The following is a 19,503-nucleotide window of genomic DNA, read 5'->3' on the forward strand; positions in this document are numbered from 1 at the left end:
GTAACAACTCTGTGTGTGCAGTGATGACACACTGTAACAACTCTGTGTGTGCAGAGGGTGACACTGTAACAACTCTGTGTGTGCAGTGGATGACACTGTAACAACTCTGTGTGTGCAGTGGATGACACACTGTAACAACTCTGTGTGTGCAGTGGGTGACACTGTAACAACTCTGTGTGTGCAGTGGGTGACACTGTAACAACTCTGTGTGTGCAGTGGGTGACACTGTAACAACTCTGTGTGTGCAGTGGATGACACTGTAACAACTCTGTGTGTGCAGTGGGTGACACTGTAACAACTCTGTGTGTGCAGTGGGTGACACACTGTAACAACTCTGTGTGTGCAGTGGGTGACACTGTAACAACTCTGTGTGTGCAGTGGGTGACACTGTAACAACTCTGTGTGTGCAGTGGATGACACACTGTAACAACTCTGTGTGTGCAGTGGGTGACACTGTAACAACTCTGTGTGTGCAGTGGGTGACACTGTAACAACTCTGTGTGTGCAGTGGGTGACACTGTAACAACTCTGTGTGTGCAGTGGGTGACACTGTAACAACTCTGTGTGTGCAGTGGGTGACACTGTAACAACTCTGTGTGTGCAGTGGGTGACACACTGTAACAACTCTGTGTGTGCAGTGGGTGACACTGTAACAACTCTGTGTGTGCAGTGGATGACACACTGTAACAACTCTGTGTGTGCAGTGGGTGACACTGTAACAACTCTGTGTGTGCAGTGGGTGACACACTGTAACAACTCTGTGTGTGCAGTGGATGACACACTGTAACAACTCTGTGTGTGCAGTGGATGACACTGTAACAACTGTGTGTGTGCAGTGGATGACACACTGTAACAACTCTGTGTGTGCAGTGGATGACACACTGTAACAACTCTGTGTGTGCAGTGGGTGACACTGTAACAACTCTGTGTGTGCAGTGGGTGACACACTGTAACAACTCTGTGTGTGCAGTGGATGACACACTGTAACAACTCTGTGTGTGCAGTGGGTGACACTGTAACAACTCTGTGTGTGCAGTGGGTGACACTGTAACAACTCTGTGTGTGCAGTGGGTGACACTGTAACAACTCTGTGTGTGCAGTGGGTGACACACTGTAACAACTCTGTGTGTGCAGTGGGTGACACTGTAACAACTCTGTGTGTGCAGTGGGTGACACTGTAACAACTCTGTGTGTGCAGTGGGTGACACACTGTAACAACTCTGTGTGTGCAGTGGATGACACACTGTAACAACTCTGTGTGTGCAGTGGGTGACACACTGTAACAACTCTGTGTGTGCAGTGGGTGACACTGTAACAACTCTGTGTGTGCAGTGGGTGACACTGTAACAACTCTGTGTGTGCAGTGGATGACACTGTAACAACTCTGTGTGTGCAGTGGATGACACTGTAACAACTCTGTGTGTGCAGTGGGTGACACTGTAACAACTCTGTGTGTGCAGTGGATGACACACTGTAACAACTCTGTGTGTGCAGTGGATGACACACTGTAACAACTCTGTGTGTGCAGTGGGTGACACACTGTAACAACTCTGTGTGTGCAGTGGGTGACACTGTAACAACTCTGTGTGTGCAGTGGGTGACACTGTAACAACTCTGTGTGTGCAGTGGATGACACACTGTAACAACTCTGTGTGTGCAGTGGATGACACTGTAACAACTCTGTGTGTGCAGTGGATGACACTGTAACAACTCTGTGTGTGCAGTGGATGACACTGTAACAACTCTGTGTGTGCAGTGGGTGACACTGTAACAACTCTGTGTGTGCAGTGGATGACACACTGTAACAACTCTGTGTGTGCAGTGGGTGACACACTGTAACAACTCTGTGTGTGCAGTGGGTGACACTGTAACAACTCTGTGTGTGCAGTGGATGACACTGTAACAACTCTGTGTGTGCAGTGGGTGACACTGTAACAACTCTGTGTGTGCAGTGGATGACACTGTAACAACTCTGTGTGTGCAGTGGATGACACTGTAACAACTCTGTGTGTGCAGTGGGTGACACTGTAACAACTCTGTGTGTGCAGTGGATGACACTGTAACAACTCTGTGTGTGCAGTGGATGACACACTGTAACAACTCTGTGTGTGCAGTGGATGACACACTGTAACAACTCTGTGTGTGCAGTAGATGACACTGTAACAACTCTGTGTGTGCAGTGGATGACACACTGTAACAACTCTGTGTGTGCAGTAGGATGACACTGTAACAACTCTGTGTGTGCAGTGGATGACACTGTAACAACTCTGTGTGTGCAGTGGGTGACACTGTAACAACTCTGTGTGTGCAGTGGATGACACTGTAACAACTCTGTGTGTGCAGTGGATGACACACTGTAACAACTCTGTGTGTGCAGTGGATGACACACTGTAACAACTCTGTGTGTGCAGTGGATGACACTGTAACAACTCTGTGTGTGCAGTGGATGACACACTGTAACAACTCTGTGTGTGCAGTGGATGACACTGTAACAACTCTGTGTGTGCAGTGGGTGACACACTGTAACAACTCTGTGTGTGCAGTGGGTGACACTGTAACAACTCTGTGTGTGCAGTGGATGACACTGTAACAACTCTGTGTGTGCAGTGGGTGACACTGTAACAACTCTGTGTGTGCAGTGGGTGACACTGTAACAACTCTGTGTGTGCAGTGGATGACACTGTAACAACTCTGTGTGTGCAGTGGGTGACACTGTAACAACTCTGTGTGTGCAGTGGGTGACACTGTAACAACTCTGTGTGTGCAGTGGATGACACTGTAACAACTCTGTGTGTGCAGTGGATGACACTGTAACAACTCTGTGTGTGCAGTGGATGACACACTGTAACAACTCTGTGTGTGCAGTGGGTGACACTGTAACAACTCTGTGTGTGCAGTGGGTGACACTGTAACAACTCTGTGTGCAGTGGGTGACACTGTAACAACTCTGTGTGTGCAGTGGATGACACACTGTAACAACTCTGTGTGTGCAGTGGGTGACACTGTAACAACTCTGTGTGTGCAGTGGGTGACACTGTAACAACTCTGTGTGTGCAGTGGATGACACACTGTAACAACTCTGTGTGTGCAGTGGATGACACTGTAACAACTCTGTGTGTGCAGTGGATGACACTGTAACAACTCTGTGTGTGCAGTGGGTGACACTGTAACAACTCTGTGTGTGCAGTGGGTGACACTGTAACAACTCTGTGTGTGCAGTGATGACACACTGTAACAACTCTGTGTGTGCAGTGGGTGACACTGTAACAACTCTGTGTGTGCAGTGGGTGACACACTGTAACAACTCTGTGTGTGCAGTGGGTGACACTGTAACAACTCTGTGTGTGCAGTGGGTGACACACTGTAACAACTCTGTGTGTGCAGTGGATGACACTGTAACAACTCTGTGTGTGCAGTGGATGACACTGTAACAACTCTGTGTGTGCAGTGGATGACACTGTAACAACTCTGTGTGTGCAGTGGATGACACTGTAACAACTCTGTGTGTGCAGTGGGTGACACTGTAACAACTCTGTGTGTGCAGTGATGACACACTGTAACAACTCTGTGTGTGCAGTGGGTGACACTGTAACAACTCTGTGTGTGCAGTGGGTGACACACTGTAACAACTCTGTGTGTGCAGTGGGTGACACTGTAACAACTCTGTGTGTGCAGTGGGTGACACACTGTAACAACTCTGTGTGTGCAGTGGATGACACTGTAACAACTCTGTGTGTGCAGTGGATGACACTGTAACAACTCTGTGTGTGCAGTGGATGACACTGTAACAACTCTGTGTGTGCAGTGGATGACACTGTAACAACTCTGTGTGTGCAGTGGGTGACACTGTAACAACTCTGTGTGTGCAGTGGATGACACACTGTAACAACTCTGTGTGTGCAGTGGGTGACACACTGTAACAACTCTGTGTGTGCAGTGGGTGACACTGTAACAACTCTGTGTGTGCAGTGGATGACACTGTAACAACTCTGTGTGTGCAGTGGGTGACACTGTAACAACTCTGTGTGTGCAGTGGGTGACACTGTAACAACTCTGTGTGTGCAGTGGATGACACACTGTAACAACTCTGTGTGTGCAGTGGGTGACACTGTAACAACTCTGTGTGTGCAGTGGATGACACACTGTAACAACTCTGTGTGTGCAGTGGATGACACTGTAACAACTCTGTGTGTGCAGTGGGTGACACTGTAACAACTCTGTGTGTGCAGTGGGTGACACACTGTAACAACTCTGTGTGTGCAGTGGATGACACACTGTAACAACTCTGTGTGTGCAGTGGGTGACACTGTAACAACTCTGTGTGTGCAGTGATGACACACTGTAACAACTCTGTGTGTGCAGTGGATGACACTGTAACAACTCTGTGTGTGCAGTGGATGACACACTGTAACAACTCTGTGTGTGCAGTGGATGACACACTGTAACAACTCTGTGTGTGCAGTGGGTGACACTGTAACAACTCTGTGTGTGCAGTGGATGACACTGTAACAACTCTGTGTGTGCAGTGGGTGACACACTGTAACAACTCTGTGTGTGCAGTGGGTGACACTGTAACAACTCTGTGTGTGCAGTGGATGACACTGTAACAACTCTGTGTGTGCAGTGGATGACACACTGTAACAACTCTGTGTGTGCAGTGGGTGACACTGTAACAACTCTGTGTGTGCAGTGGGTGACACTGTAACAACTCTGTGTGTGCAGTGGGTGACACTGTAACAACTCTGTGTGTGCAGTGGGTGACACTGTAACAACTCTGTGTGTGCAGTGATGACACTGTAACAACTCTGTGTGTGCAGTGGATGACACACTGTAACAACTCTGTGTGTGCAGTGGATGACACTGTAACAACTCTGTGTGTGCAGTGGATGACACTGTAACAACTCTGTGTGTGCAGTGGGTGACACTGTATCAACTCTGTGTGTGCAGTGGATGACACACTGTAACAACTCTGTGTGTGCAGTGGGTGACACACTGTAACAACTCTGTGTGTGCAGTGGGTGACACACTGTAACAACTCTGTGTGTGCAGTGGGTGACACACTGTAACAACTCTGTGTGTGCAGTGGGTGACACTGTAACAACTCTGTGTGCAGTGGATGACACTGTAACAACTCTGTGTGTGCAGTGGATGACACACTGTAACAACTCTGTGTGTGCAGTGGGTGACACTGTAACAACTCTGTGTGTGCAGTGGATGACACTGTAACAACTCTGTGTGTGCAGTGGATGACACACTGTAACAACTCTGTGTGTGCAGTGGGTGACACTGTAACAACTCTGTGTGCAGTGGATGACACTGTAACAACTCTGTGTGTGCAGTGGATGACACTGTAACAACTCTGTGTGTGCAGTGGGTGACACTGTAACAACTCTGTGTGTGCAGTGGGTGACACTGTAACAACTCTGTGTGCAGTGGGTGACACTGTAACAACTCTGTGTGTGCAGTGGATGACACACTGTAACAACTCTGTGTGTGCAGTGGATGACACACTGTAACAACTCTGTGTGTGCAGTGGATGACACACTGTAACAACTCTGTGTGTGCAGTGGGTGACACTGTAACAACTCTGTGTGCAGTGGGTGACACTGTAACAACTCTGTGTGTGCAGTGGATGACACACTGTAACAACTCTGTGTGTGCAGTGGATGACACACTGTAACAACTCTGTGTGCAGTGGATGACACACTGTAACAACTCTGTGTGTGCAGTGGGTGACACACTGTAACAACTCTGTGTGTGCAGTGGGTGACACTGTAACAACTCTGTGTGTGCAGTAGGTGACACTGTAACAACTCTGTGTGTGCAGTGGATGACACACTGTAACAACTCTGTGTGTGCAGTGGATGACACTGTAACAACTCTGTGTGTGCAGTGGATGACACTGTAACAACTCTGTGTGTGCAGTGGGTGACACTGTAACAACTCTGTGTGTGCAGTGGGTGACACTGTAACAACTCTGTGTGTGCAGTGATGACACACTGTAACAACTCTGTGTGTGCAGTGGGTGACACTGTAACAACTCTGTGTGTGCAGTGGGTGACACTGTAACAACTCTGTGTGTGCAGTGGGTGACACTGTAACAACTCTGTGTGTGCAGTGATGACACACTGTAACAACTCTGTGTGTGCAGTGGGTGACACTGTAACAACTCTGTGTGTGCAGTGGGTGACACACTGTAACAACTCTGTGTGTGCAGTGGGTGACACTGTAACAACTCTGTGTGTGCAGTGGGTGACACTGTAACAACTCTGTGTGTGCAGTGGATGACACTGTAACAACTCTGTGTGTGCAGTGGATGACACTGTAACAACTCTGTGTGTGCAGTGGGTGACACTGTAACAACTCTGTGTGTGCAGTGGATGACACACTGTAACAACTCTGTGTGTGCAGTGGGTGACACACTGTAACAACTCTGTGTGTGCAGTGGGTGACACTGTAACAACTCTGTGTGTGCAGTGGATGACACTGTAACAACTCTGTGTGTGCAGTGGGTGACACTGTAACAACTCTGTGTGTGCAGTGGGTGACACTGTAACAACTCTGTGTGTGCAGTGGATGACACACTGTAACAACTCTGTGTGTGCAGTGGGTGACACTGTAACAACTCTGTGTGTGCAGTGGATGACACACTGTAACAACTCTGTGTGTGCAGTGGATGACACTGTAACAACTCTGTGTGTGCAGTGGGTGACACTGTAACAACTCTGTGTGTGCAGTGGGTGACACACTGTAACAACTCTGTGTGTGCAGTGGATGACACACTGTAACAACTCTGTGTGTGCAGTGGGTGACACTGTAACAACTCTGTGTGTGCAGTGATGACACACTGTAACAACTCTGTGTGTGCAGTGGATGACACTGTAACAACTCTGTGTGTGCAGTGGATGACACACTGTAACAACTCTGTGTGTGCAGTGGATGACACACTGTAACAACTCTGTGTGTGCAGTGGGTGACACTGTAACAACTCTGTGTGTGCAGTGGATGACACTGTAACAACTCTGTGTGTGCAGTGGGTGACACACTGTAACAACTCTGTGTGTGCAGTGGGTGACACTGTAACAACTCTGTGTGTGCAGTGGATGACACTGTAACAACTCTGTGTGTGCAGTGGATGACACACTGTAACAACTCTGTGTGTGCAGTGGGTGACACTGTAACAACTCTGTGTGTGCAGTGGGTGACACTGTAACAACTCTGTGTGTGCAGTGGGTGACACTGTAACAACTCTGTGTGTGCAGTGGGTGACACTGTAACAACTCTGTGTGTGCAGTGATGACACTGTAACAACTCTGTGTGTGCAGTGGATGACACACTGTAACAACTCTGTGTGTGCAGTGGATGACACTGTAACAACTCTGTGTGTGCAGTGGATGACACTGTAACAACTCTGTGTGTGCAGTGGATGACACACTGTAACAACTCTGTGTGTGCAGTGGGTGACACACTGTAACAACTCTGTGTGTGCAGTGGGTGACACACTGTAACAACTCTGTGTGTGCAGTGGGTGACACACTGTAACAACTCTGTGTGTGCAGTGGGTGACACTGTAACAACTCTGTGTGCAGTGGATGACACTGTAACAACTCTGTGTGTGCAGTGGATGACACACTGTAACAACTCTGTGTGTGCAGTGGGTGACACTGTAACAACTCTGTGTGTGCAGTGGATGACACTGTAACAACTCTGTGTGTGCAGTGGATGACACACTGTAACAACTCTGTGTGTGCAGTGGGTGACACTGTAACAACTCTGTGTGCAGTGGATGACACTGTAACAACTCTGTGTGTGCAGTGGATGACACTGTAACAACTCTGTGTGTGCAGTGGGTGACACTGTAACAACTCTGTGTGTGCAGTGGGTGACACTGTAACAACTCTGTGTGCAGTGGGTGACACTGTAACAACTCTGTGTGTGCAGTGGATGACACACTGTAACAACTCTGTGTGTGCAGTGGATGACACACTGTAACAACTCTGTGTGTGCAGTGGATGACACACTGTAACAACTCTGTGTGTGCAGTGGGTGACACTGTAACAACTCTGTGTGCAGTGGGTGACACTGTAACAACTCTGTGTGTGCAGTGGATGACACACTGTAACAACTCTGTGTGTGCAGTGGATGACACACTGTAACAACTCTGTGTGCAGTGGATGACACACTGTAACAACTCTGTGTGTGCAGTGGGTGACACACTGTAACAACTCTGTGTGTGCAGTGGGTGACACTGTAACAACTCTGTGTGTGCAGTAGGTGACACTGTAACAACTCTGTGTGTGCAGTGGATGACACACTGTAACAACTCTGTGTGTGCAGTGGATGACACTGTAACAACTCTGTGTGTGCAGTGGATGACACTGTAACAACTCTGTGTGTGCAGTGGGTGACACTGTAACAACTCTGTGTGTGCAGTGGGTGACACTGTAACAACTCTGTGTGTGCAGTGATGACACACTGTAACAACTCTGTGTGTGCAGTGGGTGACACTGTAACAACTCTGTGTGTGCAGTGGGTGACACTGTAACAACTCTGTGTGTGCAGTGGGTGACACACTGTAACAACTCTGTGTGTGCAGTGGGTGACACTGTAACAACTCTGTGTGTGCAGTGGGTGACACTGTAACAACTCTGTGTGTGCAGTGGGTGACACACTGTAACAACTCTGTGTGTGCAGTGGGTGACACACTGTAACAACTCTGTGTGTGCAGTGGGTGACACTGTAACAACTCTGTGTGTGCAGTGGGTGACACTGTAACAACTCTGTGTGTGCAGTGGGTGACACTGTAACAACTCTGTGTGTGCAGTGATGACACACTGTAACAACTCTGTGTGTGCAGTGGGTGACACTGTAACAACTCTGTGTGTGCAGTGGGTGACACACTGTAACAACTCTGTGTGTGCAGTGGATGACACTGTAACAACTCTGTGTGTGCAGTGGGTGACACTGTAACAACTCTGTGTGTGCAGTGGGTGACACACTGTAACAACTCTGTGTGTGCAGTGGGTGACACTGTAACAACTCTGTGTGTGCAGTGGGTGACACTGTAACAACTCTGTGTGTGCAGTGGATGACACTGTAACAACTCTGTGTGTGCAGTGGGTGACACTGTAACAACTCTGTGTGTGCAGTGGGTGACACACTGTAACAACTCTGTGTGTGCAGTGGGTGACACTGTAACAACTCTGTGTGTGCAGTGGGTGACACTGTAACAACTCTGTGTGTGCAGTGGGTGACACTGTAACAACTCTGTGTGTGCAGTGGATGACACACTGTAACAACTCTGTGTGTGCAGTGGGTGACACTGTAACAACTCTGTGTGTGCAGTGGGTGACACTGTAACAACTCTGTGTGTGCAGTGGATGACACTGTAACAACTCTGTGTGTGCAGTGGATGACACACTGTAACAACTCTGTGTGCAGTGATGACACTGTAACAACTCTGTGTGTGCAGTGGATGACACACTGTAACAACTCTGTGTGTGCAGTGGATGACACTGTAACAACTCTGTGTGTGCAGTGGATGACACTGTAACAACTCTGTGTGTGCAGTGGGTGACACTGTAACAACTCTGTGTGTGCAGTGGATGACACACTGTAACAACTCTGTGTGTGCAGTGGGTGACACTGTAACAACTCTGTGTGTGCAGTGGATGACACTGTAACAACTCTGTGTGTGCAGTGGGTGACACTGTAACAACTCTGTGTGCAGTGGATGACACACTGTAACAACTCTGTGTGTGCAGTGGGTGACACTGTAACAACTCTGTGTGTGCAGTGGGTGACATGTAACAACTCTGTGTGCAGTGGATGACACTGTAACAACTCTGTGTGTGCAGTGGGTGACACTGTAACAACTCTGTGTGCAGTGGGTGACACTGTAACAACTCTGTGTGTGCAGTGGGTGACACTGTAACAACTCTGTGTGTGCAGTGGGTGACACTGTAACAACTCTGTGTGTGCAGTGGGTGACACTGTAACAACTCTGTGTGTGCAGTGGGTGACACTGTAACAACTCTGTGTGTGCAGTGGATGACACTGTAACAACTCTGTGTGTGCAGTGGGTGACACTGTAACAACTCTGTGTGTGCAGTGGATGACACTGTAACAACTCTGTGTGTGCAGTGGATGACACACTGTAACAACTCTGTGTGCAGTGATGACACTGTAACAACTCTGTGCAGTGGATGACACACTGTAACAACTCTGTGTGTGCAGTGGATGACACTGTAACAACTCTGTGTGTGCAGTGGGTGACACTGTAACAACTCTGTGTGTGCAGTGGGTGACACTGTAACAACTCTGTGTGTGCAGTGGGTGACACTGTAACAACTCTGTGTGTGCAGTGGGTGACACTGTAACAACTCTGTGTGTGCAGTGGGTGACACTGTAACAACTCTGTGTGTGCAGTGGGTGACACTGTAACAACTCTGTGTGTGCAGTGGATGACACACTGTAACAACTCTGTGTGTGCAGTGGATGACACACTGTAACAACTCTGTGTGTGCAGTGGGTGACACTGTAACAACTCTGTGTGTGCAGTGGATGACACACTGTAACAACTCTGTGTGTGCAGTGGGTGACACTGTAACAACTCTGTGTGTGCAGTGGATGACACACTGTAACAACTCTGTGTGTGCAGTGGGTGACACTGTAACAACTCTGTGTGCAGTGGATGACACTGTAACAACTCTGTGTGCAGTGGATGACACTGTAACAACTCTGTGTGTGCAGTGGATGACACACTGTAACAACTCTGTGTGTGCAGTGGATGACACTGTAACAACTCTGTGTGTGCAGTGGATGACACACTGTAACAACTCTGTGTGTGCAGTGGATGACACTGTAACAACTCTGTGTGTGCAGTGGATGACACTGTAACAACTCTGTGTGCAGTGGATGACACTGTAACAACTCTGTGTGTGCAGTGGGTGACACTGTAACAACTCTGTGTGCAGTGGATGACACTGTAACAACTCTGTGTGTGCAGTGGATGACACTGTAACAACTCTGTGTGTGCAGTGGGTGACACTGTAACAACTCTGTGTGTGCAGTGGATGACACTGTAACAACTCTGTGTGCAGTGGGTGACACTGTAACAACTCTGTGTGTGCAGTGGGTGACACTGTAACAACTCTGTGTGCAGTGGGTGACACTGTAACAACTCTGTGTGTGCAGTGGGTGACACACTGTAACAACTCTGTGTGTGCAGTGGATGACACTGTAACAACTCTGTGTGTGCAGTGGGTGACACACTGTAACAACTCTGTGTGTGCAGTGGATGACACTGTAACAACTCTGTGTGTGCAGTGGGTGACACTGTAACAACTCTGTGTGTGCAGTGGGTGACACTGTAACAACTCTGTGTGTGCAGTGGGTGACACTGTAACAACTCTGTGTGTGCAGTGGGTGACACTGTAACAACTCTGTGTGTGCAGTGGATGACACTGTAACAACTCTGTGTGTGCAGTGGGTGACACTGTAACAACTCTGTGTGTGCAGTGGGTGACACACTGTAACAACTCTGTGTGTGCAGTGGATGACACTGTAACAACTCTGTGTGTGCAGTGGGTGACACTGTAACAACTCTGTGTGTGCAGTGGGTGACACTGTAACAACTCTGTGTGTGCAGTGGATGACACTGTAACAACTCTGTGTGCAGTGGATGACACACTGTAACAACTCTGTGTGTGCAGTGGATGACACTGTAACAACTCTGTGTGTGCAGTGGATGACACTGTAACAACTCTCTGTGTGCAGTGGATGACACACTGTAACAACTCTGTGTGTGCAGTGGATGACACACTGTAACAACTCTGTGTGTGCAGTGGATGACACACTGTAACAACTCTGTGTGTGCAGTGGATGACACTGTAACAACTCTGTGTGTGCAGTGGGTGACACACTGTAACAACTCTGTGTGTGCAGTGGATGACACACTGTAACAACTCTGTGTGTGCAGTGGGTGACACTGTAACAACTCTGTGTGTGCAGTGGGTGACACTGTAACAACTCTGTGTGTGCAGTGGATGACACACTGTAACAACTCTGTGTGTGCAGTGGATGACACACTGTAACAACTCTGTGTGTGCAGTGGGTGACACTGTAACAACTCTGTGTGTGCAGTGGGTGACACTGTAACAACTCTGTGTGTGCAGTGGATGACACACTGTAACAACTCTGTGTGTGCAGTGGATGACACTGTAACAACTCTGTGTGTGCAGTGGATGACACACTGTAACAACTCTGTGTGTGCAGTGGATGACACACTGTAACAACTCTGTGTGTGCAGTGGGTGACACTGTAACAACTCTGTGTGTGCAGTGGGTGACACTGTAACAACTCTGTGTGTGCAGTGGATGACACTGTAACAACTCTGTGTGTGCAGTGGGTGACACTGTAACAACTCTGTGTGTGCAGTGGGTGACACTGTAACAACTCTGTGTGTGCAGTGGATGACACTGTAACAACTCTGTGTGTGCAGTGGGTGACACTGTAACAACTCTGTGTGTGCAGTGGATGACACACTGTAACAACTCTGTGTGTGCAGTGGATGACACTGTAACAACTCTGTGTGTGCAGTGGGTGACACTGTAACAACTCTGTGTGTGCAGTGGGTGACACTGTAACAACTCTGTGTGTGCAGTGGATGACACTGTAACAACTCTGTGTGTGCAGTGGATGACACACTGTAACCTCTCTGCATGTAGTGGACAATACACGGTTACTATCTCACATTGTGTACAGTAGATGATATACTATAACCCGTTCTGTGTATAGTGGACAACTCTAACCATGAAATTTGGGATGTGGAAGATTATGAGTTCAAGGCCAGCCTAGTTTATAAAGTTTACAAAACTCTAATGGCTGGGGACATAGGTTAGTGGTATAATGCCTACCGAGCACATTTAGGACCTTACTTAGGTTTAATTTCTAGCACTGCAAAAACCAAAAACAAACAACAACAACAAAAACCCTTGAGAATATGCTCTAAGGAACAATAAGAAAGACAAATGAATACAGATTCTGGTAAATTTTAATAAAAGAAAACAATCCTGACATTAATGTTAATGGTAACCACACAATATCACTAGTTCTTTTCCCATAATGTCTAATAATAAATAGTCAATCAATAGTAAAATAGAATAAGTAAAATAATATATGGTATATATCAAAATGCAGAAGTAGAAAAGAAATATGTGTTATAATTAAAGAGATGCATCAAATTTCAAAACTGGTCCAGAGAGAAATCAGTGTCACAATGGGTAGACTTAGATCTCTCTGCAGCTTTGGAGCCTATCCTGGAGCTAGCTTTTGTAGACCAGGTTGGCCACGAACTCACAGAGATCCGCCTGCCTCTGCCACCAGAGTGTTTGGATTAAAGCCGTGCACCACCTATGCCTGGCCAGACCTCAATTTTTAAAAGGCAAAAAGAAAAGTGCTATGTCTCTCCTGGGTTTTATTTTTGAATTTTAAATATAAGCACAAACTTACTGTAATCCCTCCCCTCCAATTTTCAAGACAATCTTTGCCACAAAACAAAAATACTTATGCAGCCCTTACCTTACATCTAAAATAAGACTAGCTTCTCGCCTACTCATTTTCGGCTCAAATCCTCCTTTATAGTAGGATGAAAGGCTCTGCACAGGAAAGAAAGGGCAAAAAATAATTAGTTCCATGCACGGGGTAGCATGACCTGAATCCCCTCACAGCGTTACAGTAGGAGCAATGCATTTTATTAGAAATCAACGTGAAATTATGGGGAAGGCACTACACAACGATCCTTTTATGAAACTAACCAAGATGAATGTAAAAAACATTAACCATGTTCTCAGCTTTACAATGCGTTCATTTTTCTCCACTGAGATAACTGAAAAACAGAGATCAGCACAACGCTTTCCCCCAGCTTTTCTCATTGGGTAGCCTTGACCAAGTCACTTAAGGCCGGGATCTGTTTGCTTTTATCCTGGCTGGCAGAGAAAGGACATGTAATGTTAACAGACAGGAAAGCCAAGAGAGGCTGGGAAACTGCGTGAAATGGCCATGGTGGCTATGGAGTGTGAGCTAGGAAGCTAGGAATCTTACAAAGCAATGGGAACTGATTGTGAAAGGCCTGGTTAGTGATGGGAAGAGGTTTCTATTCTAAGTGGAATGAGAAAATTTGGCTTTGTTATGGAAGGATTAGTTTGAGTTTGAAAAGAAAGAGGGTAGAAGAGACCAATTAAAGAACAGGACTATAAACTACCAAGGCAGGAGCTGGGGATGTGGAAACAATCACATTTTTAATGTATTTTTGAGAGCAATCGTTTGCTTGGTGGACTAATACGGGATATGACAAAAAGAGGAGTTACAAATGATGCAGAAGACAAGTTTCGCGTTGTCCTGAATCCTCCTTAGGACCACTGAGCAGTGGAGCAGCCTGGACCTGAAAGACTGGTTGAGGTGCTAAGTGCCGTAGCTCTCCAAGGTCAGGTCTTGAGTGCCCCTACACTGACCTCCCAGATGACATTAATCTCATAGGCCTCTTCTAACCACATGAACCTTGGTAGCCGTGAGGCCAGGTTTGTTAAGACTGCACTACAACCTAGTTGGCTTCTCCAACCTTGTCTTTCTTGGAAGGATGCTGAGTCACAGACTGTTCCCTACACTTGCAGCTTGCCAATTTTTGCCCAAGTTTGCTTTTCAGAGAACCTACACCATGTAAACGGCTTTAAGATTTTTGGTCTAGAACTGCCAAACTGCTGTTTAATGGCTAAAAGGAGGAGCAGTTATCAGTTGTGGGAAATACATATGATGAGGATGGTTTTCAATGTAGTAAATTTGAAGCGTCTATCAAATTTCTAGGTGGAAAAGCAGTTCAATCTAGAGAAAGTCTTTGAGAATCCTCAGTGGGGACGTTGCTTAGTGAAGCCAGACTGAGCAAGACTGCCTAAGGAGAGCAAGTACAGACTGAGCCCGAGTCTGCAACAGGCCTGAAACTGTCGAGGGATTAGTAAAGACCTCTCCAAGACCGCGCTGACACAGGAAGAAAGCTGCAAGTGAAAGCGAGGAAGTGAAAAGTGGTTTCAAATGTTTCTGGTGGGTAAAAGAAAATGTGATATGAGAATTGACCCCAGAAATTAGCAGACAAGGTCAAAGGAGAGGAAGGACTGAAAGTTCCAGCCCAGCCATCCTGGGCTGAATAGAGAGACCAAGAAACAGAGCAAGTGAAACAAACTGAATCCACCAGGTATGGTGCTGCACCGCTGAGATCAAAGCACTTGGAAGGAGGAGACAGGAAAAGCACACACATCCACAAATCACAGCTCCCTCGGGCTACACAACAACATCCTGCTTCAAAGGGAGAAAAACAAGAAATCCAAAAGGAGAGAGCAAGAAATCAGGAGACAGCGAGGAAAAGCAATTATTTTTCAGGAGCTCTAAAGGAACGGTGTATAAACTCCGCCTTTCGAGAGAAACATGGCATATATGATTAAGCTAATACACAGTTCTAGGCAGAAGTCACATTTTCATACAGAGCAAAGAAGTAACTATAGTCACTGACTATAGTACAGGGATTGCTTCCAGAACCGAATGTATTGAGATTCTTAGGTGGACAAGTCTGTTATATAAAATGGCAAGGTAGTATCTGCAAACAAGCTGCCCTCATCCTTCTATGGAGCCCAAATCACCTGTAGATCACTAAAACAATGGAAATGTTATGCAAATAAAGAGTGGCTATACTGGATTTAAGGAATGATGGCAAGAAACAGAGTGTAGTGCTGGCTGAGTACAGACGCAGTCCCCTCTCTGGTGGTGATCTGCGTTAAGCACACATGTTAAGGGCCGTCTTTTACCAGACACGGATGCACTAACCTCACAGGGCCGTGAGGAGGAACATGCCCTGTTCCAAGTGTCATGTCAGGTCTAACCCACTACAGAAACAGAATACACAGAGACTATTACAGTAGACGGGAGTAACCTTGAGCCAGAGCTGGAGAAAAATGAGTACTTAATAGAGGAAGGCCAGATGGTCTTACAGGCTCTCCTAGTAGACCAACATCTTTCCTAGAGGCAAACCTTATCCTGAAATGAAAGATGGTTATTTGAGTTGATTATGGTAGTCATTTCTACAGCAGTTTGTTCTGATTTTGGTCTTAATTCAAGCTTAAGGCTGATAAAGATTTTCTTTACAAAAAAAGGTATTTTTATGAGTCTTCATCTACCTTAGGAAGTTCTAAGACTTTAAATCAGCATAAGATAATTTGATGTCCCCCAAACTGTCACACCTTCTATAGTCACAAGTCACTAACCTTAAAAGCATCTATGCTACTTTAACTTTTCACTATGTGGGAATGTGACCGCAGAAAAGTCTCCTTTAGCATCTATAAGACCTTCATGCCTTGCAACAGTCTTTACTACAAATAAGTGAACGTCTTCATAGAAAACCATCACACCTCTCTAATAGAACATCGTTTTGCACACAGAAACGTAACACATGATCAACACACAGAAAAGCAGACGAGCGGAAATGGAAGCTTGTATTGTTCAGCTAAAATACAGATGCATTTCTCCCGAGAAAATCTTGCCTTAATATGTTGCAATCCATTCTCTGAAAATGCTATAATTCAAAGGAAACATCCAGATCCATAAATATGATTGTGGTGGTTTGAAAGAAAATGGCCCCCACAAGGAGTGGTACTATGAGGAGGTGTGGTCTTGCTGGAGGAAGTGTCATGGAGCAGGCAGGTTTTGAGGTTTAATAAATGCTCAAGTCATACCCAGTGAGACAGTTCACTTCCTGTTGCCTGCAAGATGTAGGACTCTCAGCTCCTTCTCCAGCACCAAGTCTGCCTGCATGCTGCCGTGTCCCGCCATGATGACAATGGACTGAACCCCTGAACTGTAAGCGAGTCACCACAATTACATATTTTCCTTCCAAGAGCTGCCGTTTGCCATGGTATGTATCTCTTCACATCAACAGAAACACTACGACAATATTACAAGTAATAATTATGTCATTGAGAATGGAGAGATGACATTGTCTACTGAAAACACCCTGGAATGTACAAATTATTATTTTGTACTACCCTATCCAGAAGCACACACAAGCAACAACAGGGATGACATTCATTTCTTTCTAAAATTAGTAATAAACTATGATGTCATCTTATCATAGGAGGGCTAAAATAAATCAAATCAAACAAATCTTCAGTACCTATTTTAGTCGGTAACATGAACAGTCCTCCAGAAAACCAGGTAAGAATGGTTATCATTCAGTGTTAGGTGAGGAAATGAACTTCATAGAAGCGATTAATAATGACCTACCTGAGTTAGAGAGCCACAGAAGGATGACTTCAAGTAAAAGACAAATTTACAAACAGAAAATTAAAAGCCTTGAAGAAGATAAATGATCCGGGACTCTTTCAATCCTAAATTAGAAGCAATTAGGCATTTGTTGAACCAATTAGTATTCATTTATACATTTTAAATAGCAAACAAAGGGGCACTAGTTCAAAATAATAGACTGGATTATAAAGGTTCTTTGTCTCTCAAAGAGCCTTAGAAGTGAGAAAGTAAATATTTTAATAAGAGAAAGCCATAACAGATATGAAAATAAGAAATAAGTAGTTAGCCAAAACGTTTAAACAAATACTGATATCTAAAACTATGAAAGACTGAATATACAAAAGAATCATTACAGCAACTCCAAATATCAGGAAAAACAAAACAAAAATAAAAACACTAGGAAAGAATAAAGTCTCCCCAGGAAACCAAGAAGAAAACATTCAGCAAAGAGGGGCCCTCTCTATAATCTTCTAAATCAGAACCCAAGGATCAAAGCCTGGGTTTTTCCCCGCTGACTAAGAAAACAACTGCATTACCATGAAGAAGAAATAAAAATGAGTTCTTAGAAAGGACAATTTTCCCTCATAGCACACCCCCCCAAAAATGGCTAAGAGTTAAGAACACATCTGTTCTTGCAGAGGACCTATATCAGGTAGCTCACACCTGCGCGTAAATCTAGTCCTAGGGGACCCAATACGCATTCCTTAGGTTCCTGTACTCATATGTGGACAAACCCACACACATACACATAATTAAAAATAAAATCAATTTTCAAACATTTCCCTTGTCAAAAATTCAGAAGAACTGTTTTAAAGAATGGCCATAGCTAACCACCAGCCTGGTGAATCTGCAAAACAAACTGAGGAAGAATTGCAGATCGTAGAAGAAAGTCAGGAGCAAAAGTGAGATGGAATAGCTAGACACTACAGGACAGATGCAGATGCCCAGCATCTTTCTAATATAAAATCCTAGAAAGAGAGACTCAACAGAGGGAGGAAATAATCAAAGAAGAACATAGAACTATGAAAGAATAAAAGAGAATCTTCTAGGAAGTTACAGTTCATTAAGAATCCTTGTGAAATAGTAAGATTCAATAATTAAAGAAAATAAACAAACTAATTGAAACTCCAAATCAATGAAAGGAAACTATAGAACAGGTTGCCCGTAGAAACTGCCCACGCTGGGACAAGGAAGGGAAGGTAATGAAGTTGAGTCCCAGCAGGGGCATCTGCCTCTGTTGTGCTGGGACCATTAGATTTCAAGCAGCAAGGAGTTAATAACTGACAATAATTGTGAGGGCAACACAATTAGCACAAACACAGTGAAGACATTCACCGTCCACGTACACGATGAACACTCCAGTCAGTATCCCAATAATAAGTTTTAAATATGACTAAGCAAAATGGGACTTAAGAACAGACAGTAAAACTTGAATAAAGTAGAGTATACAGAGCAGTAAATGGAAAGCCCATGGGCCTGGTGGACACTGACCCGCGAATGAGATAGTTAGTGGAAACAACTACACTTCCTATTCTTTTAGTAACCCAATTTGGTTTAAAAATCAATACTTATCGAATCCTGTAACACTGCATTTATGAAGTATGGCATCTGGGACTCAGTGTGAAGAGAAGCTATGCACATACCTCATGTTTCAGTTTCTCTGGAGTGGCAAATATTTAACACATTATTTCTGAAGATGATGATGATTAAGATATTCTAAACTGCTTCCTTATAAACTATAATCACATTTTGTATAAAAAAGAAAAAATTTTTAAAAAGTCATCACAAGGAAAATGGTGGCACATCAACCACTTCCCGCTCCTTGCGAAGTCTTGCAGCATGCCCCTTACCAGCCAGCCTGCCCTGCGGCAGCCCTCGACTGAGCAGCGCAGTGGTGAAAAATATCCTCAATGCCCCTTTTTCTTCTTTGCAACATTAAGCAATCCAGTGCTCCATAAAGCTTAAAGGTTTTTCTCTCCTTATGTGTCCATATATTTACAGATGATCACCACAGCACAGGCAAGACAATTCCTAAATCTGTCTCCGGTTACAAGCGACACACATGGAAAGACAGAGACAGCACCCAGCACTCCATGAAGCCTGTCACAATGCCCATCGCGCTCACTCGCTTTCCCTCTCAACTACCGCAGAGCTTTT

The 19,503-nt window shown here is 45.5% G+C and overlaps 1 protein-coding gene across 2 annotated transcripts in view; it reads right to left on the minus strand.

The window, feature by feature from the left end:
- Dnajc15 (DnaJ heat shock protein family (Hsp40) member C15) overlaps window positions 1-19,503 on the minus strand; it is a 62,738-nt gene that overhangs the window by 23,526 nt on the left and 19,709 nt on the right. For both annotated transcript variants that reach the window (XR_012907934.1, XM_075949597.1), the window contains exon 4: window positions 13,582-13,658. Coding sequence is in view for 1 of the 2 variants with exons in the window: in XM_075949597.1 (XP_075805712.1) it covers window positions 13,582-13,658 (77 nt within the window). In the remaining variant the exon portion in view is untranslated. The remainder of the gene's footprint in view (window positions 1-13,581; window positions 13,659-19,503) is intronic.

The sequence above is a fragment of the Microtus pennsylvanicus genome, chromosome 15, assembly GCF_037038515.1.
Source record: "Microtus pennsylvanicus isolate mMicPen1 chromosome 15, mMicPen1.hap1, whole genome shotgun sequence".
In the NCBI taxonomy this organism is placed as follows: domain Eukaryota; kingdom Metazoa; phylum Chordata; class Mammalia; order Rodentia; family Cricetidae; genus Microtus; species Microtus pennsylvanicus.